We start from the raw sequence: 26,988 nt of genomic DNA on the forward strand, positions 1-26,988 counted from the left end.
ATTGGACCATGCATGTATCAGTTTGCTGTGTTAGCTGCATGAACATATGCAATACAAGCCGGTTGCTCATGAAAGGGTTCAGTCGTGAAACAGAATAGAATGCACAATTCATGCAAACCATTTGTTATGTGTTCCATGTGTTGTAGCAGTTCTCTAGTTTAAGGATGCGGAGATGCTTTGTAATTGGTGATCATGTTCCCCACCTCAAGTGTCTCTTTTAAGAATTTGGGAGGATAACTCTATGGAGCTTAGGAGTATATGGCTAATTGATTTTCGCTTCGTTTTGCATGGATATCGTCGGTCATACTTTAGCTTTGCAGCTGAAAACAGATAGTTGTGAGGTTCTGTGCAATTTGCTATGTTTCCATTATTGTCCTCTTGCTTACTGCAACATTTTCCACCGAGGGGGCTTGAGCTCTCATTGCTGAAGTTGCTATTTTACTTTTTTTTACCAATGTAACTGAGCAACAACTTGCTTGTAATTTGAGTTGAGGATGTTCAATTTAATTTACAGCACAAGACCTTTACCATTTTCTTTGGCCAGATAATAGTATTTGGTTGTTTACGTGTATGCGGCACTAAATCTATGTAGTATATTATGAGACTAGCAGATCCATTTGAATGAAATGCTGGCTTTGGATAATAAGGACGAACTTCAGGCTTTATATTAGCGTCAATGAATTTCCGTCAGAACATTCCAATGTACAACAACAAATAGCAAGGAATAGGCCCCTACACCACACAGCTCATAATGAAATTCCGTCATAATGAAACATTTAGACTAGCAGCTTGCAGGCTTTTCCACAGGGGCTTTTCCACAGTTTGATTAAATTACTATAAAGAAGCTTTCAAACTAAACTTAAGTGGCTACTTAAGAAACAGATCATTAGATTTACATATACTTCATCCAGACACCATATGTTTTCATAGATGCTTTTTAACATAGTTAATATTCATTGCAAATTAATATGAACTAGAGTGGTGATTGTCTAGACATTTATTCGCTTTAGTTGGTTCATAACATGATAATCTGCCGAGCCACCCACTCTCTGGACCCACTCCTGATTCATATGATGATCACTCTTCCTTGTGCAGCTCTTTCAGAAAATCTTGATTGTCAACCAAGACCTAGGAATAAGCCATGAGATACAGAATTTGTAAGTATTCAGCACAAATTCAAAGTACGGTGATCCTATTACTATCATTTAGTCACAGAAATCTCCTATCACTATAATATTGGCATTTATACGACTATCCTTTTACAAGACTGGGCACGAAATTTGCTAAGAAATTGTTGGAATAAGCCTGGGTTTTCAAGATTAGTCTGAGTCGGGTGATAAAATAACGACAAAAAAATAACTGCAACCAAAAATATTTTGAAAGCACCACCATTCGACAACTAAATATAACCTGCATGCCTGCATCTTTTGATTTATTAGGCTGACTGCATCCTAATCGATAGATAATATGTCTAGTTTCTTTTGATTCAGGTAATTTAGCTGTTCCCTAAATAGGCATGAGTGACTGCTGCTAAGTAGTCTAACAAATAGCAACTTCTATAGGCAACAAGTCAACAACCACCTCTCAAACCTCCACTAAATGTTTTGACGCTAATATATTAAGGAGGAAGTCAATCAATTTAACCCTACTATAAGCAGCCTTTGATGCAATAAGAATATTACAATGTTGTGCCTGTGAAAGACGGAACACAATACATGAGAAGCTATTTTGAAATGGTACGATTTACCAAAACAAGAAAAAAGAAAAAGAAACAGGACTTACAATTTTCCAGCCATCTGGATCCAGAAAAGAGGTAATTTTGGTGTTGATTCCTGGAATTGGCCCAGGTTGGCGAGTAATCTTCCCTCCCAGTTCTTGAATGGCCAGATTGACAACCTCAGCACTCTTATAAACATCGTCCGTGCTTATAGCAATCTAGTAAGGAAGTATTACAAGCATTAGTAAATCATAACCACAATGAGATGATTGTAAAGTAAATAATGGAAGAGAATAAGGGTATAACTTACTTGTGCATAAGCATCTCCTTTAGTATATTCTGTCACACCATAATTATAGGTCAGCTCCAAAACAGTTGACTCCATTTCATCATGCATTACCCCATCATCGCTATAGTGTACTTTAAAATGCAAGATAACTAAATTAGTAATCGTGGTAAGAGAAAAGTACCACAGAGAACAGCTGCTATGATAAAGAGTAAAACATTTACCTTGTATTTCTTATTGTCCTTTTTCCTTAGTAACTTCATACCCAAGGCCTGCATGGAGAAAATTCAATTGTAAACAAAATCTTATCATCACTTTCAGAAAACCGAATGGCCTGAGATCAGGGACGGACCCAGTATATCAATTATTACATAACGTCAAAATAAGTCTATGCTAATCTCTTTGCTACTTTAGAAACCTACTCTAGACTATAAACTTTTGTACCTTCTAATTAGTTTTTCATGTTTTCAATCAAATAAAAATTCAGTAATTTAACAAGTTTCTATAAAATAAAAATCAGTATTTTAACAAGTTTCTAATCCATTTAGTTCTTCAAAACACTAACGACTACCATTTTATCCTATTCAAGCCAGCTTTCAAATAAATGTGGATTACAGGTTTTCTGGGTCCACACACGGTGAGGTCATTATCCTTGGCATTCTTGTAAATGATAAAAATAAGCAGATACAAAGTATCTTTCACCATCCATAGTGTTGAACACAACATCTAAACAGTTTTTATAGCTACCTTAACAACGTGTCTGTACTCTATCCCCTGGTTATCAGCCTCAAGTAGCATCGTTTTCATCATAACCATAAAATCAATATCGTTATCTCATTTCCTACTACTATGTACTTCACGGAATCATTACATGGTTCAGAATCATAACACATAAAATCAATATCGAGATGTAAGAGAGGGGTGTGAACTCAGCTGGGATGATTTATAATAAGTACCTACTAGAAATTATGCTATACCTTAAATACATGTGACCAAAAAAGTTAACATCAGATCAGAGTCAGACACTACCTTCTCATAAAAATTAATTGCACGGTCCAGATCAGTCACACGAAGCATAACTTGACACAGTGGCTCTGGAGTTGGTCCCCTCTGGATTAGCTCAAAAGTATAGTCATCCGGATCCTTCACAAAAGCAATGACTGTCTCCCCACCTAAAACTGCACCAGGTTAAGCAGTATGACCTTTCCTTCTTTGGCTCGTACATTACATTTTCAACCAACTTATGAATCTGTAAATGAATGAAGTTAAGAAATTCAAGTTTCCATATATATCAACGACTATATAATCATTCTAATCTCCAGCTCAAACAAAACTCACATCTTCAGTTGCTATAGCAAAATGTCCAAAGCCTGATCCAATATCATAGCTATCCTTTCCATAGTCTACAAATTAGGATAGGCAAAAGTGCATTAGAAACTAAACATTAACAGGACATGGGAGACTAAAGAGAAACAAGTTACAGTGGGGTGGGGGAGGGGGAGGGGGGAAATGGAAAACCAAAGTCTCTCAAATCTCAGTTCTCATATAGTCATAATACATAATCCAGCTAAGTGTTACCCATCTTGCGCAAAAGCATCAATAATATATATAACTTCTTAAAGGATACCATGTAATAAAGTATATGGCTTTCTCTTTCACCAATCTTATAGCCAATCAAAACCGACCAAAATGTTGCCGAAACATATCAGTGCCTTGGACAAGAATAATTTTGGGACTCCAGAGTTAAGCATGGTTTGTAAAAAACACCAACAACAGTAAAAGAAAGTACAAATCCATACTGTATGTTAGCTCAAGAACGAAGTGGGTCTCTTCTGGTCCAAATCCAAGGAAAGCATTAGAGTAATTTTCTTCTGGAATATCTCGTTTCCTCAATAGTTGCATTCCAAGACACTCAGTATAGAACCTAGTATCACAAACATAAGTCACTCAATCTATACACAAATACAAATCACTAATTCCAGATATAGTAAAGTAAAAAACACCAACTTAATAGTCTTATCCAGATTGCCAACTCGATACACAGCATGTAGGAATCGACGATTATCTGTCTTTGCCCATTCCACCAAATGCTCACTTGGAACAGTTTCCGCCATAGTTAAAATCTGATTCCTGTTTTCATCCACGTTTCATAAACATAACAAATATTGATCTGATCATAATCTAAGATAAAAACTAAGCATAAACTAAACATGAAACAGTCTACACAACCAATGATAAAAAAGCACAACACTTAAAGTAACTAATCACTAATAAGATCATATAAACAAAGTACCTTTTTTTTTAGAGAAGATCTAAAAACCCCGAACCTTAAAAACACCAAGTGAGCCGAGAGAAGTGAGAGTAGAAGTAAAGTTGTATTGAGTGATAGTGTGTACCTCGGGTGTATAGAAGGAGTGTGGTACGGGTTGTAAGGTTCGTTGAATTATGTCTAAGTTCAATGAACCCGGTTCGCAGTTATGAGATATACGTGTCAGTTTTTTAGAGTGAGAGTATAGAATATTTGATGTGTCAGGATTTTCAGTTGAAAGAAAGGTAGCACGTGTTGTTAACATCGAATAAAGAGATAAATAATTAAATATTCGAGGAAGCACGTGTATGTCTGAGTTAGAAAAGTTGTGGGCTATTGTTGGGCCATATGATATATTGGTCTTTTGCATATGGATTGTTCATGGATTCCTTGGTTTAAAAGCTCATCCATGATTCCCAAATTGATTTGACCACTTCACGAGCCAATCTGTCTTGCGAATTGTTTTTTGTACATGGACTCTTTGTTGCTGAAATCTGTATGTAGAGGGCGACGGTGTACTAGACGTCACACACGAAGGATTATATAATTATTACTAGCCATGCAGCCCGACCTGTGGCCGGGCCTGTTTATTCTTAAACCCATCGTGTCTGGGCCTATATTTAAGGGAAGCACTTGGAAGTTTAACATATCCATATCCAATAAGTAATCCATATCCATATCTATTAACTAATACATATCAATTAACTAATCCATTGTTTTTTAGAATTTGTTTTTTTTTATCCCATGCGTACATTTGAAATAATGAAATAATGCGTAGCTTTGTTTTTTGTTTTAGCATAACACATGAAAGGACAATTTTAATTTATATTAAATTAGATAGCAGGCCAAATTCAGGGTTAGTTTGGTAAGAAAGCAAGTAATTATTTTTCAAATAGGGACTATTTTAAAAACTTTGCTGATGTGGCTCACTATGAGCATCTTGGGAGAAACCGATATTAATATAGGTAGGATTTGTGTTATCTTACTGCACAGTACAAAAAAAATTACAAAAGTTGGTCTCACTAAAATATGATTATCCTTAGCTATATATATATATCTGGCCATGCCTTAACATATCCTAATACTCCCTCTTCAAACTCATGATAGGAGTAAGTATAATCATGAGTTTGCATACATACTGGAAAAGGTGTAACTAGAATTCCCACGAGAACAGGAACATGAATCGCACTAGAACACGAATCGCCAGGAATGACAACACGAACAAATACCCATGACCACGAATCAACATGAGAACACAAATATAAACCCACGACCACGAATCACCATGACCATGAAAACACCATAAAAAGGCACCAAAAACAATAAACCAAGCTATTCAAGAGTAATCTCAGTCCGCTTCCATAAAAGAGGAACTAGGGGCAGAAGAAGCAGTGGGCACAAAAATAAATGCTGATCCTGCAACATGCTTGTCCAAAATTTGTTGCATTGCCTACAACTGTAAAGTTAGAGCTGCGACTTCATTATCTAATGCTGAAGTAGTAGGTTGAGAGTGAGACAAGTGAAGTGATGGAATCGGAGTGGGTGGAATGGGTGGATTATGTTGTTGTTGAGAGATCTGGACACCCCTTCCAAGTTTAGGACAATTAATGTCCCAATGCCCCGGTTCATGACAATATCGACACTCATCACTAGGTTGAGGTCCACGAGGCTTCCACTACGAGAATTATTAAATTGGCAATAAGGAGTTGCAAAAACTATCGGAGTTAGTTGAGTAGACGTACAACCGACTAGCTTGAGTTTTAAGTCTTTCCTCCTCAGCTAGTCAAGATCAAGCAAAGGACTCCCAGGATTCCTATGCAAAATAGAGCCCCTAATCGATTCGAATTCATCTCAAAGAGCAAGGAAAAACTGGAAGAGCTTTTGCCGCTTCCTTTTATCGGCATAAGGCTTGAAAGTTAACAATTCAGGCGAGTCTATCATGTCGAGTTGATCCAAAATTACTGTCATCTCGTGATGAAACTACTGAATACTTCGGTCTTCTTGACGTGTCGCCCTAATGTCAATCTCTAGTTGAAACTCCTTAGCATAGCTTGACGTATTGAAAATCGTTTGCAAATGATCCCAACATTCCTTAGCAGTGTCAAACTTAGACAACTCTATTTGAATGGTCTTGTAAACAGAGTTGTTAATCCACATAATGATCCGAGCATTGTTCCTCTCCCACTTAGCCTTATTTTTGACATAATCAGGTTGCTTGTCATCAAGGGGTTCAAGAAATGTGTCGGTGATAATGTCCCACACTTCTCTACCTATCAAGAAAAACTTCATCGTCTTGGCCCAAACTGGATAGTTTATGCCATCCAGAATTTGACCAATACCACGTAAAGAATCACCATTGTCCGCCATAACATAAACACGTAAAGAAATACTCAAGGAAGCACCAAGAACCCTAATCAAATTCCCATTCAAATCCAACCAACAGTTGCTAAAATCATCAATCCACTACAAACAAAAAAGTAACTTAACATAATCAAACCTGAGAATAAAGACGTCACAATCAAACCAGATCCATCGCCAATGAAGATAAAGTGAAAGCTTTCTTTTAACTATCACTCCATTTGAACAAATTGTGCATTGCTTCCAAAGATTTTGAGTGAATCAGACATTCCCACAAAAAAAAAAGAAATAAAACAAGACACAAGACACTCAAAAGGACCGAGATTTATTCAATTCAAAAGCAAAGCCAAGGAAAATATATCATAATACTCCACCAAATAAACATCCTTTATGCTGCCAAAGTCTCACAGATCACTGCTCATAAGATCAACTCGACCCATTAAGAATCAGCAAAAGCATGGACGAGAAACATTTAGACCCCATGGATCATGCTCTGATACCATGTTATCTTATTGAATAACAAAAAGGGTTACAAAAGTGTGTATCTTTAGCTATATATACATCTGAGCCAGGCCCTAACATATTCTAATAATTTGAACACAGGTGGGAACTATGCAAATATTCAAAAAGATGATTGGAGCAACCATATCTCAATAAACTTTACGGACTTGCAACCCTTACCCTTTACATGTAATCAATACTCACCTCTCTTAAAGTATATGTGTAATCTATGTATTATTCTCTAAATTTTTGTAAATATGAATCATATTTCATCTTCTTTGCTTTCTCTTTAAAGCTCTTTGTGTTTCCAGGTTTTTTGTTATTATAGTTCCTTTTTACGGAATTACTTTTCTTTTTATTCACGCAAACCTATAATCGAATGGTGATGGAGATGACATCGTGTGTTTGTTGTGAATCATGATTTATCTCTATGTTCCATAATTCAAATCTAAACGATCAATTTAGAAAAAATATGTATAATTTGATCGAATGGGTCTCATGGCAATCTTCGGTCTAAACAAAATGATATGTGTGTAAGACCAAACCTTTAGTGTTAACACTTAAAAATGTGAGTTTCAACATCTTATAACGTTCAAAGTAGAAGCAAATATGATATCAAGCAAAATGGCAGTGGTTGACTAACAAAAATTAATTGAAATCCACATGAGATATCAATGAGTAAAACCCGAACAGATCGACACATTTTTTTCTCCAAAAGAAACAAAAAATATATATAAATAAAAATACTATAGATAGATGAATTCCAAAACAATTGAAGTCAAAGAAAAGTGCAACCACAAAGAAAAAAAATGGCGAAATCTATAAATCATATGTATGAATCAAGTAACTCGGTAAAATGTTTTTCTCAACAAAAAAAAAAGGAAAAATATTTGCTATAGATATATGAATTCCAAAACAATTAAAGTCAAAGAAAAATGCGATCACAAAAAAAAAATGGTGAAATCTATAAATAATATATATGAATCAAGTAATTCGATAAAATGTTTCTCCTTCAATTATATCTTTTTCCATTTTGTTGTATGGCTACAAAATTTGGACGACATTATCTTGATTGATGACTTCTAATGTGCAATTGAAAAAAGATATGACTTCCAATTGATAAAAAAAAAAAAAATGTGAAAATCATCAACTTCCAATGTGCAATTGAAAAAAGATGTGATGACTTCCAATGGATATAAATAAATGTTTTCTCAGAATCATCATGATGGAATGTATGATAATCTCATTTTCAGTCTAACAAAACATGAAAAAATGGGGACCTTGGTAAACTATCTATTTATATTTTTAGTATTGGTACTGAACAATAACGCCCTCGAAATGAGTGTAATAGATTTGGTTGGGAAGCATCACGAAAAGATTAGGAAATCTTTTTCAACACCAAAGGGTGAAAAGCTTTCATTGCACATCATCTCAGACAGTCAAGTTTCCCTCGACTATATCCGCAATACTCAGCCTTATATTGCCGTTGACAAAATGACTCTACATCAGAAAGCAATGAAAAAATATAAAGGTCTTTTGAATTCTTATCCGATCAGTTTCAGTTATGGAAAATGTTTAGGGTTTATGGTTTACGGGTTGCTGCAAAGATCGAACGTCATTTCGGGGAGACGAAGTTGAAGAATGTATGATAATCTCATTTTCAATCTAACAAAATATGAAAAAAATGATGACCTTGGTAAACTATCTATTTATATTTTTAGTATTGTTTGTTAATTTGAACTTGCGCTTAACGACTTTTGTTATTGGGTTTGAGAGAGAGAGACAGAGAATTTGATTGCTCAGGCCAGGTTAAATGTGTTTACTTTTCTTATTTGATAAGAGACTTACCTAAAGTATCGTAATATAATATTAATATAATATACATAATAGAAAGTATGCTTAACAAAAAGTAAAAAGTATAACTTAGAGAACAAAAATGAGACTAAAATATTTTTATATATGTTGATTTATTTTTATTTTTAGTTCTAGTAAGTTATTGTTTTTTTTCTTGGGACCAAGATCACCAACTTAAAATTCGATAAGTGTTATAATTAATACATTTCATGAGAAAATAGGTATTTTTTTTAAAAACAACTAAGCAAATCAAACAGGTCTGAAAGAAATTAAACAACAATTAGTACAATCTATTTACAAAGTGTTCATATTATATCCCATCCCATTGAGAAATTGTAGCCTCTGGAAATTTGTGGAAGCTAAGTCACTATTCTCCTTTTAAATTGTAGATATTGGTGGAACTATGGAAGTACCCACAAAGATGATTGGAACAACCATTATTTAACTATATAGCCACAAAATAGATTGTGGAGAAAAGAAATAGTTATGGGGCCGTGTGGTAACCATAAGTCCATAAGTGGGGGATCTCATTGAGGCTTTCCCCTTCATTTATTAAGGGACGATTCTTATTGCCATAGTTATGTGGTCCTGTGGATGTGTACACAATGGAACTAGAGTTTCATCTAACAAGTATTAACTCTTCCAAAGATTCTTTGCTCATGCTGATGTGACTCTTACAATTTAATTTGTACCTAGCAGTCTCTTGGAAAGCAAATTTTTTTTTTTGGCTATATTCCAACATACCATTTCCCTGATTTGTTATTTTAGGGTGTGTTTGTTAAATTTTAACTCATGGAAAGAAAATGAAATAAAATGGGTGGTCTACTATGAAATGGAATGGAAATGAAATAATTTTAAATAGTATGTGTTTGGTAAATTGGAGAAAGGAAAGTAAAAGCGTGGAAAGGAATAATCGTGTTTGTTTTGAAAAAGTATGGAAAGGAATAATTGTATTGTTGGGTGGGGTGTATTAGTAGTAAGTCCTATCTATCTATTTCCTTTTCTTTTCTTTCCAAAATTTTTTAGGAGTTAAATTAAAAAGGCAAAAAACTTTTTCCATTTGTTTCCATACTAAAACCCCATTTTCCTTTCCATAGGTAAACAAACCCCTTAAAAACTATGGAAAAGGTGGACCACTCTTATTTTCCTTTCCTTTCCATAGTGTTTCCATCATAACAAACACACCCTTAGTTTTCAAAATATGTAGATTGCAAGTGAATAAATTGAGAGTACTATATGTATGTATTATATTTAACCACAAGCCTGGCTAGTTAGTAAACCAGACATAGAGTGATAATTATTGGTGAAACTTAGGAGCCGAGCCACCAAGAGGTCATACTAGAATTCAATAGACACTTCGATCAACAGCAACTTTTGATCCTTATGCCAAGTTTTAATAAATCAATATTCTCATATTATTATCATCTACGCACGTAAGTAGTGACAGTTCCTAGATTAGAACAGGTAAAATAGTGGAACCAAAATTGACTAGTCCAATTTGCTTTCAAAAGGAAAAATTATAAAAACAATAAAACAATAAAACAAGAAACAACTAGGAAGTAGGAAGTAGCAATTAGGAATAATACTTTCTAAAATTTTAGATTCCCTCTCAATCATACAAACACAGGTCCACAGCACCTCATATTTTAATGTTAATAACCAAAAAAAAAAAAAAAAAAAAATCTATTTATTCATAAATCATACTTGTGGAAGACATACACCTGTGACATCACTATTGACGTACTTCAGAATCCGTCTATTTAGACCAAAACCATCAGCTTCCACTACTTACATGCCACGTGTCAGTTTCAACAATGTCCAGGTTCAATGAACCTTAAAAAACTAAACTCTAATTTAAACCCCACCTCATTTCTCCAAAAAAATTCAAAGAAACACAAAAAACAAAAAAAAACAAAAAACAGAGCAGTCATGGCTTTTTCCGCTACTTCTTCTTCATCTTCTTCAATCTCAGCTTCATTTCATTCACATTCAATCTCTACCCAAGACCACAGAGGTATGTTTCTACAATGCGTAGTTTTTACTTTTTCATAATTCTCAGAAACGAGCTAGTTATTCATGGGTTTTTTTTTTTTTTTTGAATGGGCAATGTTTGTTTTTGAGCTGCAGGTATACAGGTAGGTTCTTATAGACCATTGGAAAGAATTCTAGCCCCTTCAAAAGGTTTGAATTCTTCTAGAAGACGTTCTTTAGTGAAACCTGTGTTTGCAGAGTTGAAACGTAGTGATTCTATTGTTCCTTCAGTTGCTACTTCTATTATTGTTCCTGGTATGTATGGTTTAATTGTTTAGTTTGTTTTATGTAATGAGTGTATGTAAAATTGTGTGTTAATTGTTAAACATGTGTGTTTGTTGTGTATATAGAAGTGGAAGAAAAAGTTGACAAGGTTGATAGTATTGAGGAGTTGGCTAAACAACTTGAAAATGCTTCACCTCTTGAAATCATGGATAAAGCTCTTGAGAAATTTGGAAATGATATTGCCATTGCTTTCAGGTATTATGTCCAATTTGATTTATTTGAGTTATATGTGTATTTGCATTTTAATCTTGAGTTGGTATTGATGATATGGTGTTGGTTTTTAATTAATGTAGTGGAGCTGAGGATGTTGCGTTGATTGAATATGCGAAATTAACTGGTAGACCATTTAGGGTGTTTAGTTTGGACACTGGAAGATTAAACCCGGAGACGTATGAGTTTTTCGATACAGTTGAGAAGAGATATGGGATTCATATTGAGTACATGTTTCCTGATGCAGTTGAGGTGCAAGGGTTAGTAAGAACAAAGGGGTTGTTTTCATTTTATGAAGACGGGCATCAAGAATGCTGTAGAGTGAGGAAAGTTAGACCATTGAGGAGAGCATTGAAGGGTCTTAAAGCTTGGATCACTGGTCAAAGGAAAGACCAATCTCCGGGAACTAGATCTGAAGTTCCGTTGTTCAAGTCGACCCAGTGTTTGAAGGTGTCGATGGGGGTGTTGGTAGCTTGATTAAATGGAATCCAGTTCTGAATGTAGATGGTCGTGACATATGGAACTTTTAAGAGCTATGGATGTACCTGTGAACACGCTGCATTCGCGCAAGGTTATGTTTCGATTGGATGTGAACCATGCACAAGGCCTGTATTGCCTGGGCAACATGAGAGGGAAGGAAGGTGGTGGTGGGAGGATGCAAAGGCTAAAGAGTGTGGACTTCATAAGGGGAATATTAAACAGGAGCATGCTGACCAAGCAAATGGGGCTGCTTTAACTAATGGGAATGCTGTTGAGGTAGATATCTTTGATACTCAAAGCATTGTGACTTTGAACCGGATGGGGATTGAGAATTTGGCCAAGATGGGAAGTAGGAAAGAACCATGGGTTGTTGTACTTTATGCTCCTTGGTGCCAATTTTGCCAGGTAAACATCTTTTCTGTTGATTTCATCATAAAATGTTCATTGTAGGTTTGATGTTTTTCTGACTTTATGTTTGGTTTGTGCAGGCAATGGAAGGTTCATTTGTTGAATTGGCAGATAAGCTCAAGGGGTCAGGTGTAAAAGTTGGCAAGTTCAGGGCTGACGGCGAGCAGAAAGCTTATGCTCAACAGGAGCTGCAGCTAGGGAGCTTCCCAACAATACTCTTCTTCCCTAAACATTCCTCCCAAGCCATCAAGTACCCATCAGAGAAGAGAGATGTAGATTCCCTTTTGGCTTTTGTGAATGCCCTTAGATGAGGGCATTTACTGGCATTGTCATATAATACTGATTAGCTACGCAGCTTGGACAGAAAAATTGCTAAGGAAAATGAAGGGGTGCTGTTATGAATAGGCCAGGCAAGAGGAGAATGTATCTTTAGTTCTTTTATACATTTTTTGTTTTGGTAGATGAGTCAGAGTGTTTATAGTGAAGTAGAGAGAGTTCCTCTGAAAATCTTCAATTGTTCTTGGTTTTTTTCTTGTAGAGTGCAGAAGTAGAGAGAGTTCCTCTGAAAATCTTCAATTGTTCTTTTTTTTATCTTGTAGAGTGCAGATTGTTAGACCATCGAAGTGGTCTCACAATCTTCCTTTGTTTTGCCCGTTAAAATTTTTAATGAGATAATGTAACAAATACTTTGATTCTGTTAAATACTCATGTTGTATCCCAATCATTCTAGACACTATTCCAATCATCTATAAATTTCTTCCTTTCTTTAACTTTTCCTAGATATTCAATCTTCATTTTCCGCTCCTTATGTCACCAGTGTCCACTCCTACAAAAAATATTGTAAGATCACCTGCACATTCAATAATTTAGGAGACCACGTATAAGTTATAACTAAGATTTATAATTTTATATATAGCCATTGTACGTTTCCTCTGTATTTTGGGTGATCATCAGATCATGCATTCTTACAGTTGCTTCTACCATGTCTCATAGTATCATACGTTCTTACAATTATAGCATATCTTCAATTAATCCCGGGATATATATATATTTTTTGCTAAAGTACGAAAACAACTTTAGTATGATGTGCCTCATGGCCCGACGTCAACGATATGTGCAGTTTGTGCACTCTTCTTTTCCTGTTTACATGGGCCCTCCTAAGTAAAAGATTAGCGCTTGCTTGATTTGAGAGAATAAGAATGTTCAGGAGAGGCTTTGAATGTGTTTTCCTGTATCATTAGAATATCTATACGAAATGTTTCTCAGAGTTTTCTTGGCCTCATTTTTCACATGGATATAGTAGGATTTGAGTTGCAAAATACTAACTAAACAATGATTACATCATTAAATTCGTATCTTAAAAGCACACATATTATTGATCTTTGGGATCAATTAGGTTCAATCCTTCACTGATCCTAAAGACTCAGATCAACTAACTGTGAAGGAAACTTAACTATCTTAGTTCGACCAAGCATTTTATCTCCACTGATCGAAAATGGCGAAAGAAAGGTTCAACAACTAAAGAGACTGGAGAAGAATAAATCTGCACACCCAGTGACCCAGGCTGTCAATAACCTTTGTGACTTGCACTATAATATCAGTTCAGGGAGAGGTGAGCTTCCCACAATCAAAGTCAGATTTCTTGAGTAACAAACCAGCTAGGTACGACGACAAAAACTTGTCTCTAAAGAAGTTCATGATCTTCCCATTGCTCTGTTGTAACATACCGACAATATAAGATGTAGCAATGAGCTCAAAACTTCTCCACTTTCTTTCCTCAGCAAACTTCTTAATACCTTTCCTGATCCTCTTATATTCTTCTTCATCATTGGCCTTTTCTTCAGTTTGCTTTCTCAGAAAGACTTCAGAAAGACATCTTGCTAAAACAACGCCATCTTCTAAGGCCGCACAACCGCCTTGGCCAATATCAGGAGTCATAGGATGCAGAGCATCCCCTGCTACACATACATTTTCTTTGTAGATAGCACCTGGCCATAGTACATTCAATGGTTGCGCGGATCTTAATGGAGCTGAGATAATGCTTTCCAAACCGGTTTTTTCTACGACGCCCAGTACTTCATTAGGAACTTTACCAAGATTTTGTAGCACGATTTGTTTTATTTTGCTAAGGTCTTCTTCCTCTCCTGCTTCTTTGTCTACAACCACACGTCATACCATTAGTTTCAGAAAAAAAAGTTGTTGAGCAGAGTCCTGCAACAATGTAGTTTCTGTTTCAAATATCAAGAAGAAAAACATACGTTGTGTTTAAGTACAATACTTGTTGATGTTGAAATGTCGAAGTAGAAAAGCCTAGTCGAAATTAGATATTTACCAAAAGAAAACCACGCAATAGAAATTCTTACTTACGTTGAGCAGATGGAGTGTAAGTGAAGAACCAGTACATGTGCTTCTGCTCGCAGGGAAGGAATCCTGAGCGAAAGCCATTTCCGAAAAACAGCAGGAACTTTGGTTCAAAATTATGACCATCTGGAAACTCTACAAAACCTCTGATTGCCGCCCTTCCTGTATAACTTCGGTTTCTTAAGACCTAGCCATTTTGCTACCACGGAATTTACTCCATCACACCCAATTAATAACTGATATTTTGTTCCATAATAGTAAGTTCCATTGTTCAGCACATCGAATGCATGTAGGTAATTATGTTACATATAATAGTAGTTATGTTGTTGTTTCTTACCTTGGTCTTCAACATGGAGCCATCTGCCAAGTGCACCAATTTGAAGTACTTCGCTTCTTCAATGGAAACAACCTTGGAGCAGAATCTTATAGTACCAGGAGGCAGTTCTTTTGCAAGGGTTTCAAGAAGTTCCTTCCTTCTCACACAACGAATTTCATGGTCTCCACTACACATGATCCCAGTTTCAAATTTCATGCACATGTGTATTTAATAATTTATCAAATTACCAGTTCATGTCCACTACACCATAACAACGTAATATTGTGAGTATGGCTCGTTTTTTTTTATAGGCAACACGACTTTTAGCTCTCAACACCAGGCTGGGACCTCAATTGTGGTGCGGGAAACCTCGCATATGTAGGCTAGGCACCCAAGCCTGTCTGGCCGCACCAGCATTTCCCTATGCAGAAACTTAGGCTGAAGACCAAATTTTTACTAGAAAACTGCCTACTGCCCACAGTTGTGTCCTCCCTATAACCTGGGGTTACCAAGGAGACTGCATATTCAGACCTTCCTTGAGGTGGCTGCAAACTCAAACCAGCACATTGCGGTGGGTGTTGGCTAAACTATATGGGCTTTGTTGGTGATGTGATGAGTGTCTGACAGACTTTGAGATCAATTGATTTGTGTTCTTATCTATTTATGTGTTGATGTGTGTGTGTATGTACTCACTGTTTTCCTTTGACCTCAAACGACATTTTTGAGGTAGGCCATCCCGAAACCGTAGATGAAACAACAATTCTGCAGTAGATCAATTGAAATGAAATAACTTTTATGATAAATTTTCTACATTTGATCACCCTTGTATTGTTGTACATAACAATTCAAAAGAATACGAGTATGACTAATCAATGTAATGAGAGTTGAAGAACTAACGAATTCACTTACCCCTCAAGTTGGTTATGATTTTGTCTAAGAGTATCTCCAATGCCAATAGCATCAAGAGCCTTCCAAGCATTTGTCCACGTTGTAAATGCAAATCCAGTCGCCCTCAAACCTTCCCATGATTCCAAAACCAAGCTTCGGATTCCCATCCTATATAATTTGACAATAATTTATCAACCACAATACCCAAATCAATTAACTTAAATCTGAAAACTAGTCTCCTGATTTTTTATTTTTTATTTTTATTTTTTTCATTTTTTGTTTAAAGTTCGTCGAAGTGAAGGAGGAAACTCTACGCGTTAAGTAGGAAAAGTATCTTTGCTACAGAGATCTGTGGGTACTCTGAAAGGCGCAAAGTGGTTTGCTTGTTGTTCTGTAACTAAGTGCTGCTGATGTGAATTTCTTCTCATTTTACATGTAACCAAATTGGTTTAGTACTGCTATTTAGCTAGTGCAAATAGAATATGTAGTTGTGAATAGCACCTGTGAAGCCCCAAGGCAGTGGTGAGTCCAGCTATCCCAGCACCAACAATTACAATATCTTCAACAGTTCCCATTGACAACAAAAGCAATGATCACCTTCACTTTTCCTTGTGCTGCTACTATTAACTACTAAGTAGATTGGAGCCGGCCTTGACAAGAGAAGGATAGATTTGGCAGTAGCTAAATAGCAGGGACCAGGTAAGCCATGACATCGCTGCAGTAACTTGATTATTGCTCAATTGATCTTTTTTGAATTGATTATTTATTTGTCCCTAGTATACATATCGTCCTTTGTGCACAAAATATACATTTTTTAGAAAAGTTTTCACCAACTTGAATAATTAATTCGACTAAATATATCAACAAAAAAGAAAAGCCAAGGTGAGATCACTGTCACTAATGCAATTCAATACATCTAGACATGTGCATTTAACGCGCATCTTGACACCCGCACTGGGCTTAAAATAAAACTTTGATCTAACAAGATTGGTTTTAGTCTCATTCTGTGAGAACTGCCAACCGAGCTTAAAATAAAACTTTGATCTAACAAGATTGTTTATATGTGCTAAGCCTATAATAATTGGCATGTTTTTAATGGAAAAGAAACGAAGAAATCTAGCATGTAATAGCACAATGGAAAATTCAGCAGTAAGAAACATACTTTATTGCATTTATTGATAGAATTCGTAAAAAATGAAGAACAAAAACTGAAGTAACGTAAAAACAACAGTACATATTATAAAAGCCACAAATATACAACACAGGTTTAGGCTTGCCGCTTGCATGCTCTACACAGCAAGTAATCTTCTCCTACTCTGAACAGTGTTTGTAGCCCAAAGAGCTGCACCATAGATCACAACATTCCCATCACCTTGCATAATCAAGCGGTAGTCATTGGGACCCCGTGCACTCTCACTACTCCACACAACATCAGTTCCAGATAAGATCACAAGGTTGCCGTTGTTCTGTAAGGTAGCCCTACATGACGTGCCCCTTCCATTAGTTGCAGAATTCCAGAGCACCCTGTTTCGGTTCACATACAAGACAAGGTTACAATCTGATTGCATTATGAATCTGTAAGGACCATTCTCAATGAATTCATTAGAGTTCAATATGTCACCACTGAAGAGAATATCTTCAGAAACAGCGCTATTGATAGACAAGATAACAAGAAGCAAAAGAGACGATAATATGTTGAATGTACGTGCCATCTTTATATGTTGATCGTAGATTATGAATGCAGCAGATACAATATTGGGAGAGAAGAAGGATGTTGTGAAGATATGTATGTAGTAGATACAATACTGGGAGAAGAAGGACTTTGTGATTTGTAACGTGCATGGTGTTCTACTTATAGGACTGTGAAGAGGAGTGAACAATTTTCTGACTTTGAAAATGTCTCAAGGATTACATTTTGCAATTTTGACCATGTAGTGGTTGCTAATTCAACATTATTGTTCCATACACCTCTGAGGGATGAAAATGTCCTGACCTTCTTTTTTGACTACCACCAACTCGCTTATGTTTTTTCTTCTCTGTGATGAATGTACTTAAATTTCAAAAGAATACCTTGGATATACGTACATTTAGACTTGTATGCAGATCTGAGATCACAGATCGAAGAAATTAGTAGACTTTACGTTCATTTAAGTACAGCTTGAATCTGCTTATTCTAAATACATTTTAGGACGACTTTCGTGTATCAGGTACCTTGTAATCTAGAACCAGGGGACCAATCATGATTGAGACAGCAAATTGAACAAACACAAAAATGTGCCATCTCTTCGTCTGTCTCTCTTAAGCACTGTTTCAAGACAATTTCAGCTTCTCACAATCAAAATCCGCCTTCTTCAATAACAGCCCAACCAGGTATGACGACAAAACTTTATCTCTGAACAAGTTGATCACCTTCCAACTACTTTGTTGTATCATACCCACCATATAAGCTGTAGTAACAAGTTCAAAACTTCTCCATTTCCTCTCTTTAGCGAACTTTTCCAAACCTTTCCTGATACTAGTATATTCTTCTTCTTCATTGGTTATTTCTCCACTTTGTTTTCTCGAAAAGACTTCTCCAAGACATCTAGCCAGAACAATACCATCTTCTAGTGCCGAGCACCCCCCTTGGCCGATATCAGGGGTCATAGGATGGAGAGCGTCCCCAGCAATACAAACATTTTCTTTGTAGATTGCTCCGGGCCATAATACCTTCCATGGCCACCTGTGCATTAAAGGAGAGGAGGCAATGTTTTTCAGTTCAGTTTTTTCCACGACATCCACCAAGTCTTTGGGCACGTTACCAAGATTCCTTAGCACAAATTGCTTCATCTTAGCTGGGTCATCATCCTCCCCAGTGTCTTTGTCTACACAAACAATTCCATGTGAAATGTTATGCATTCATTAGAAGATTAATATAATTAAAAGTAGAAAGCGCAAGAATGTTAAGTTGTTCTATGTATCATGAGTCCTAATTGCTTGTAAGCAAAACATATTCCTGAGTACGTCTTATTACATATTCCTGATAGCAATCTGTTGTGAAGCAGCTGGATCGATCACTCTTTGACAAGGTCACTCAGACGAATACCAAGCGTGGACGGGAGGGAAAATATTTTCAGTCCCAATGCAAGTGTTATTGGACAGTATTGGCATGTCGAAAGGTTGGTGAATAAACATAGTGAGACACTATAGAGGATTTCAATTAGGGACTTTAACTCAAACTTACTTCTGTTGGACGAAGAGTATGTGAAGAACCAGTACGTGTTGTTTTTGTCGCAAGGAATGAAACCTGACCGGAAGCCATTTCCAAAAAATTGCATGAATTTGGGTTTCAAGTTGTGGCCATTTGGAAACTCTGCAATTCCCCGAGCTGCACACCTCCCAGTAAAAGTTGGTCTCTGAATACCTAACCATTTTCCAACCACGGAATTTACTCCATCACACCCGATTAACACCTGAAATTACGTCGGATTTCGTTAGTTCAAGGCTTTGACACATCAACTTGATGTGAACTCTTAAACTAAGTACTAACAGAGGTCATCAAAAACTTCCTTAAATTTTTTGCAACTTCTTATTAAATAAGCAACATCTCCATGTCCTACGTACTGAACATACAAATAATACAATTGATCTTTATATTTTTGAAATTTCACCTTAGTCTTGAGGATGGATCCATCTGCCAGGTGCACCAATTTATAGTACCCTGCTTCTTCAATTGATACAACCTTGGAACAGAATCTGATTGTACCAGGAGGCAGGTCTTTTGCAAGGGTTTCAAGCAACACCATCCTTCTCAGGCAACGAACTTCGTGATCTCCACTGCATTATGATCAAGTTTCAAAATTGCGTGCAGGGATAGTCATCAGTATTTACTTCATCTCAATTGAATGACAAAAAGAAGTTCTTAAATAGAATAACATCCTCTTAGCTTGTACTAGATTTCAACTTTTTGAAAACCTTCCTCTGTCAGCTATGCGCACAGTGCTAACGACTGAGCATCAGTAGATGCTATCACTGCATTTGGTACCGATCAACTACCATGGGACATCAGACCCTAGATGGAAATTGTCCAAGCCGCACCTACAGTCTTTGCGTCATCTCTAGTGTGTGGAGAGAGGCCAATTTTGCCAAATTAGGGGAAAAGAAACATGCTAATATCTTGCTAAACATACGACGATCTCCATGTGTGAATAGCCGGGAGGAAAGAAAGGGCGGTATATTATAATGATATTGACTGAACAACATTATCTAATACTAACTGATTATATTAGATCTATACAAGTTGGACTAGGAAAATCAAATCATCGGCGTGTTAGACTGCCAATTTCTCAAGAAAACACCACAACATTACATCAACTAAATAGGATTATGTGTGTAGGAACATAACAAATTAACAATATTCTTTTATAAATGTATATGTTCTGGGAATACTCACTGCTTTCCTTTGACTAGAAATGACATTTCGGACGAAGGCAATCCCGAAACAAGAGATGAAGCAACAACACTGCAGAAGTCAATAAACATACAACAATAAATCACTTAGTTAGGATATCAATGCCTTCATGTGGTCGTCTTCTACTTTCTAATAATTCAACAAATTAAGCTGTTGTAACTGAAAAAAATCACTTGAAATAAGCCACTCTAACCCTTCATAGTTGACTTACCCTGTAAGTTGCTGATGATTTTGCCGGAGGGAATCCCCAATGCCAAGTGCATCAAGAGCCTTCCAAGCATTTGTCCAATTTAATAACGCAAATCCAGTCACTCTCAAATCACTCCATGATTCCAAAACCAAGGTTCTTAATCCCAACCTATACTCAACTTGATCAATTTTAGTAAGTCATACTAGTAAAGATTTGGGTATTCAACTTAAAATCAATTGGTGGATAAACGTACTTGGGTTATGTGAAGTAAACAACAATGAAACACAAATAGCTTGCTTCTACCATATTAAAGATTTGGGCATCCGTCTTAAAACCAATTTGTGATGTGATAAGTGGAGATGCCCCAAGAGATATATACTTTTATCAGTTTTATGGTTGGCTTAACGTATCCAATGTAGGACTAAACATCTCAACACATACTACTAATCCTTACAACCCTTTAGAACAAAATAAATTAATAAATGTTTATCACTGCGTATATTTATTCATTTGGATTCTGTTTTTATTTGGTGGAGATGATTGAAGTATATACCTATGAAGCCCCAGGGCTGTGGTGAGTCCTGCTATCCCAGCACCAACAATCACAATATCTTCAATCGTCTCCATTTGCAATGAACTTACAAATCAGCTTAGCTTGCTTTGCTTCCAAGGTACCAAATCAAACTACTTCCTCTGTTTCCACTTCTCAGTAGATACGTATTAGCTTAAGTAAAGATAACAAGATAAGCAGCAGTCAGCATTTTATAAGTTTATTATCGTTCAATCAACCTCCATCGCCAGTATTCTAGTATTCTAAATTTGACTAAATTGTTTAGGGTTAACTAGTATTACCCCCAACTAGATGAGCCAATTAGGATTTCCCCCCACTAGATGAGAAATTAGGGTCTCCCCGCTAAATACACACAAAAAAAAAGTCAAAAGTGGGTTGACCGAAATTTTTTTGTGTGTATTTAGGGGAGACCCTAATTTCCCATCTAATAGGGGAAATCCTAATTGGCTCATCTAGTGGGGGGGTAATACTAGTTCACCCAATTGTTTAAGTTAGAAAACGAAAAGTAGTCCACAACAAGCATTTGACTCCTTGCATTTGAGAAGTGCATTACGGCAGTTCCACATCAAGCAGTTCAACAACACATTGTCTCATTGCCAATATGTTAGTCAGTGGAATACGTCAAGTTATCTGTTTCGATGGAATATCAACATATAAAAATCTGATATCCAATGATTTTTTTTTTTTTTAAACATTCACTCTTGATTCGGCCAAACCACCACCCTCCAAGAAGATGATTTTCTAAGGAAAAATAAAAGGCAAAGCTAACTAACTAACTAACTAACTAACTATATATATTATATGCTCATCTTTGTTACATTCATTTTCGCAGAACTAAGAATTACATATAACCACCATTAAATTTTTTGGCAAGGGCTAGAGCTATTTTGGTAAATGTTTAGTAATCTTGCTCTATATATATATATACCACTAGCCGGCATTTGTGCTGCTTTGAGGTCTACATAAATGTATAAATGTATAGTTTTTTTTTTGAAAAAGTTATGGGGTTAAGGCATGTATGCATGTATAAATGTATAAATGTATAGTTGAACACGTCTTTCCTATGCAATGCATCCATCATTTTTACATAATTTGGATTATTATCTTTGGAGTGGAAGCTTCGTTTTGCAAATTCAATGTTCTGAACGGCAAAAGTATAAATTTTAAGATAATCTGCAAAGCCCCTTCCCTCAAAACCAAACTTCTTTCTGTATGATTCCATACATTTCACGACCTTTTTCGCTTTGTTTAAACTTATGGCCGTGGCAGCAGAACAGTTTTTTTTTTTCAAATGTTAGTCCGGTTCTGCACGGGATTATGCTTAGAGATTTTGCATAATTCTTCTCCGACGTTTTCAAGAAATGAGAAATCTGGCCTTATGCATCTGGTATGAAGTTTTGTTTTTGCACCTATTTTGCAAATAGGATAATGGACAGAATTTTGTAAATAGGATAATGGATAATGGTCAAAATATAAGGCATATCCAAATACATTGGATGAAAAGGAAAGAAACAGACAATGGACGAGCCATTCGATTCTTACTTCTCTAAATAATGATAGCCGGCCGGGTCTTCTATCAATTAGTAAATTTAAGATCTCTTTATTTACTTAATTTAGAAACACCTCCTCCACTAAATTTAAAATAAACCCCACTTTTATTAATATAATTTGAATAAGGTCCTTTTTGTATTAATAATTTAGAAACACCTATCTAATGTCACTTAAATTAAATAATTACCCACATTGAAATTAAAACAAATCCTATTTTATTATTGATAATTTAAAAGAACCTCCCTAATATCACTTAAATAACATAATTATCTTCCATTTTATTTTAAAAAATAAATAGATGAGTCTCTCCTATATAATTACAATTACGATTTACAATTAGAATCCAAAGAAACCATGCTAACTATCGATCTAGAGGGGCGGGTGAGACTTAAGAAAACCGATGAGTAGCACGGTTTGCATACTTGTATATTTTAATAAATCTTCATACAATATATTTTATTTTAACATTAATACACTAAAAATCACTTAAAAGAACGTTTATCTCTTAAGTTTGCCAACCTTATAATTGACTAATACAATTTTACCACGTTTTTTTAGTAGTTTGAAGGTTTAACTGTGAAGTGCATTTAATTTTATTATTTTTAACTAATGTTTATAAATTTATTTTGTAAATCAAATGTATAACATAGTATCGACCATCACGTTTGGCCCTTAAGCCCAACCCTTCAAGCCCTCTTGAGAGGGTTGAAAGGATGATAAAGGCTTCGAGACTTAAGCATTGGCCCGACCCGACCCGACCCTCGAGGCAAATGAGGGTAGGGTTGGCCCGGCCCTCAAAGCATGAGGACTTTGTGCCTTTGTTGTTTGAGGGCCGGGCCGGGCCAGCCCAGCCCATTTGACACCACTACTTCTCTCTCAACTTTTCGCTTTCTTATCCTATTTCTGATGGTGGATTATTCTGTTCTTTAGTTTCATGGGTGTAGAATTTAACACCTAATTAAAGAGACAAAACACAATGATTTATAGTGGTTCCAAACGAGGGGCGAGGGGCCCTGTGGTATACGGCTCATCCCCGAGTTTTGGTAGAAAAAGCAATTAGCATTGGTAATTCTATAAATTTTCACTTTTCTTAAGGCTTCAGCATATTGAATTGTCAATTATGCCTACAAAGAGTAAAATAGTAAGTGTCTCTAGTTAGATAGGCTAAGGTTTTAAAAGTAATTTTGGAATTTATTAGTTGTTTGACTTGAACCTGACGCATTTGAAACACAAGTGCACATGGGTTTCACACTTTCACGTACACTTCACACTAGTGCTATTGTAAGTTTGTCATATGAATGTTTGCATGCTCCTCTAACCATCATAGGCCATGTGACATTATATTTTGACAAAAGAACAACAAAAAATGAGAGCAAAAAAAAAAGGAGTAAAAGAGTATAGATATTTAAATGCACCTTATCAATTAACAAAACAAACAATTTGATGAACTAACCTATGCAATTAATGATTTTGTTTACTCCTTAAAAAGTATATTAGGTGTGAGTTACGATTGTTCTTTCAAATTAAATTTTTTTATTACGTAAACTTTAATATGATTTTGAATTTGAAAATTGACAAACTAATTAAACTAACAATATAATTGTTTTTTTGCATAAAAAAAAAAACTAAAAAGAAAATTTGACAAATATTAAACTAAAGAAAAAAAGTAAAGAAGATACATGTACACTAATTGAATTGTGCTGAAAATTTGTAGTGCTAATTGGCTCACCCTGGAATAACTTCTTGGCTTCGCTACTGTCGGTGCCAATGCGGCGACCTACGTCCACGGGAGAAGAAATGTTTTATATTAAATTGCTTGATTGATATTGGTTATGTGTTACAGAGGTGTTTATATAGCACAACATGAGTGCATATTCGTGTATATTGTTTCTAAAAGGATTGGAGACTTTCCTTTATAGAAAACATACGAATTTGACAAATCTCTGTCAAAACCGACTAGGGTGCGCCCCGCGCTCATATTGGTCTTGCTCGAGGCACGATCCGTGCTCTTGCCTTGACAAACCTCCAGGCGATTGAGCACGCCCCGCCCTCGACTTTGCTTGTCCAAGGGCGCGACCTGCGCTCTTGTCTTTCTTCTCCCACACTCCCCCTCAAGTTGGTGAGAAAATATCCAGTGAACCCAACTTGGAGAGAATATCATGGAATTTGGAAGCTGAAAGTACCTTGGTAAAAATGTCTGCAAGCAATTGGTCACTTCGAACAAAGGAGGTAGTGACAATGTTAGACTGTACTTTTTCATGCACAAAGTGGCAGTCAATTTCGATATGCTTAGTTCTCTCATGAAACACCGGATTTGCAGCAATGTGCATAGCATCTTGATTATCACAGTAAAGTGTAGTTGGCAGATGCAACCCAAAACACAAATCCTTCAGAAGAGCGCGAAACCATATGATTTCACTGGTGGTGGAAGCCATAGCCCCTGTACTCAGTTTCTGCACTAGAACGAGCCACTACATTTCGTTTCTTCCTCTTCCAAGTGACTAAATTACCTCCCACAAAGGTACAATAACAGAAGTAGACCTCCGATCAATTTGGACATCCTACCCAATCAAAGATCGCGGTAAGCGATAATAGATGTATGCCTATTTTTCCAAGATCCAAATACCTGCAGCGGTGACCCCTTTCGGATCTTGCGGTATTCTAGAAACCGTGATTCACATGTGGAGTCCTTGGAGCATGCATAAAATGACTAACCAAGCTCACTACATAAGAAATATCTGGTCGGGTAATAGTTAAATATATTAGTTTACCAACTAATCGCTGATACTGACCAATGTCAGTAAGAAGATCACCAGTGTTATCCAACTTGGCTCCACTGTCAGTTGGAGAATCAGATGGATTTACCCCCAGCTTTCCTGCTTCACTCAAAATATTCAACACATACTTTCTTTGATTCAGAAATATACCTTTTTTTGAATAAGCAATTTCGATCCCAAGAAAGTACTTCATAATACCCAGATCTTTGATGAAAAACTTCTTGTGCAGTAGCTCCTTGAGCTTAGAAATCTCGATAAGGTCATCACCTGTGATAACTATGTCATCAACATAAATAAGAACAATAACCAAGCCTGACCTGCTAGATTTAACAAATAAGGAAGGTTCAACATCACTTCGCTTAAGACCGGTCATAGCTAGAACAGAACTGAGCTTGACATACCACGCTCGTAGAGATTGTTTAAGTCCATAGATAGCATTTTTTAACTTGCATACTAATCCGACCTTAGTCTCCTTTGGATGTCTAGGTGGGATGCTCATATACACTTTTTCTTTATGATCTCCGTGTAAGAATGCATTTTTCACATCCATCTGAAATAATTTCCAGTCTTGATTCACAGCTAGAGATACAAGAACTCTAAACGTATTCATCTTTGCAACTGGTGCAAAAGTCTCCTTATAGTCCTGACAAGTCGAGCTTTAGACCTCTCTAAGGAACCATCATTGTTGAACTTGTTTCCGAACACCCACTGACAATCAACAGTTTTCTTTTCATACGGTAGCATAACAATATCCCAAGTTTTATTTTCGTCTAGAGCACGAAGTTCTTCTTGCATCGCCTTTCTCCATACTAGACGAGAGTTAGCTTCTCTAAAGTTCTTGGGTTCTTGCACGTCATCGATTGTACTTAAGAAAGTATGATGAGATGAAGTGATATTGGCATACGTTATATACTCCTGTAGAGGATATGTAACATTATGCAAAGAATAAAAATTCCTGTGAGTCATTGGAGGATGCCTTTCTCTATCAGATTTATAGTAATCCTTGAGAGTTACTGGAGGTCGTCTCTCTCGTTCAGATTATCTAGAAACTGGAGGAGCTAGAGAATCACCAGAGCGCGCCCTGCACTCATTTTGCTCATCATCGGGCCAGCCCACTCCATCTTGGATGTCGTGGATCACCGAGCGTGCCGCGCTCCACGATGGCTTCCAAGATTCTTGATGGCAAGAACTATACCTTCACCAACCATTGGGACAGGAACAATTCCTTCACCAACTGTTGGGAGAGGAGCCAAATCAGTCGTAATAACAGCTGGGAGAGGTGCCAAATCTGCCAAACACTCCCCTTAGGACCAATTCCCAGGCACAGCTGAATCGTGAAAGAAAGCTTCAGATTCCACAAATCGGACATCACGAGAGACAACCAGTTTCCTTGTCGCAGGATTGTAACATATGTAGCCTTTCTGTGTGGTAAAATAACCAACAAAC

At 36.4% G+C, this 26,988-nt stretch overlaps 3 protein-coding genes and 2 pseudogenes across 5 annotated transcripts; 1 reads left to right on the forward strand and 4 right to left on the reverse strand.

Moving 5' to 3' along the window:
- Positions 1 to 868: 868 nt before the first annotated feature.
- Positions 869 to 4,445, reverse strand: LOC147477994 (lactoylglutathione lyase GLX1-like; annotated as a pseudogene). The gene is made up of 9 exons (XR_015207494.1): positions 4,297 to 4,445; positions 4,011 to 4,133; positions 3,803 to 3,927; positions 3,342 to 3,406; positions 3,033 to 3,252; positions 2,228 to 2,275; positions 2,028 to 2,137; positions 1,783 to 1,935; positions 869 to 1,128 (listed from the first exon to the last, which is right to left on the reverse strand). The product of XR_015207494.1 is annotated as a lactoylglutathione lyase GLX1-like (transcript).
- Positions 4,446 to 10,883: 6,438 nt separating this feature from the next.
- LOC147477995 (5'-adenylylsulfate reductase 3, chloroplastic-like) lies at positions 10,884 to 13,140 on the forward strand (annotated as a pseudogene). The gene is made up of 5 exons (XR_015208243.1): positions 10,884 to 11,038; positions 11,152 to 11,310; positions 11,406 to 11,535; positions 11,634 to 12,435; positions 12,519 to 13,140. The product of XR_015208243.1 is annotated as a 5'-adenylylsulfate reductase 3, chloroplastic-like (transcript).
- A 509-nt stretch (positions 13,141 to 13,649) lies between these two features.
- Positions 13,650 to 16,760, reverse strand: LOC147477996 (monooxygenase 2-like). Its single transcript, XM_086583342.1, is given in 7 exon segments — positions 13,650 to 14,594; positions 14,806 to 14,971; positions 14,973 to 15,035; positions 15,137 to 15,302; positions 15,809 to 15,877; positions 16,025 to 16,171; positions 16,505 to 16,760. Coding segments are annotated over 7 exon segments (1,239 nt in total). The 5' UTR covers positions 16,579 to 16,760; the 3' UTR covers positions 13,650 to 14,040.
- Positions 16,761 to 17,145: 385 nt separating this feature from the next.
- On the reverse strand, positions 17,146 to 21,468 carry LOC147477997 (monooxygenase 2-like). The gene is made up of 6 exons (XM_086583341.1): positions 21,197 to 21,468; positions 20,665 to 20,811; positions 20,436 to 20,504; positions 19,654 to 19,819; positions 19,227 to 19,455; positions 17,146 to 18,867 (listed from the first exon to the last, which is right to left on the reverse strand). The coding sequence occupies exons 1-6, from the start codon at positions 21,268 to 21,270 to the stop codon at positions 18,314 to 18,316; spliced, it is 1,239 nt and encodes a 412-aa protein (XP_086439467.1). The 5' UTR covers positions 21,271 to 21,468; the 3' UTR covers positions 17,146 to 18,313.
- Positions 17,293 to 17,715, reverse strand: LOC147477998 (mannose-specific lectin-like). The gene has a single exon (XM_086586137.1). It carries the CDS (start codon positions 17,713 to 17,715, stop codon positions 17,293 to 17,295), a length of 423 nt encoding a protein of 140 aa, XP_086442263.1.
- Positions 21,469 to 26,988: the final 5,520 nt, after the last annotated feature.

This window comes from Coptis chinensis, chromosome 9, assembly GCF_015680905.1.
Source record: "Coptis chinensis isolate HL-2020 chromosome 9, ASM1568090v1, whole genome shotgun sequence".
In the NCBI taxonomy this organism is placed as follows: domain Eukaryota; kingdom Viridiplantae; phylum Streptophyta; class Magnoliopsida; order Ranunculales; family Ranunculaceae; genus Coptis; species Coptis chinensis.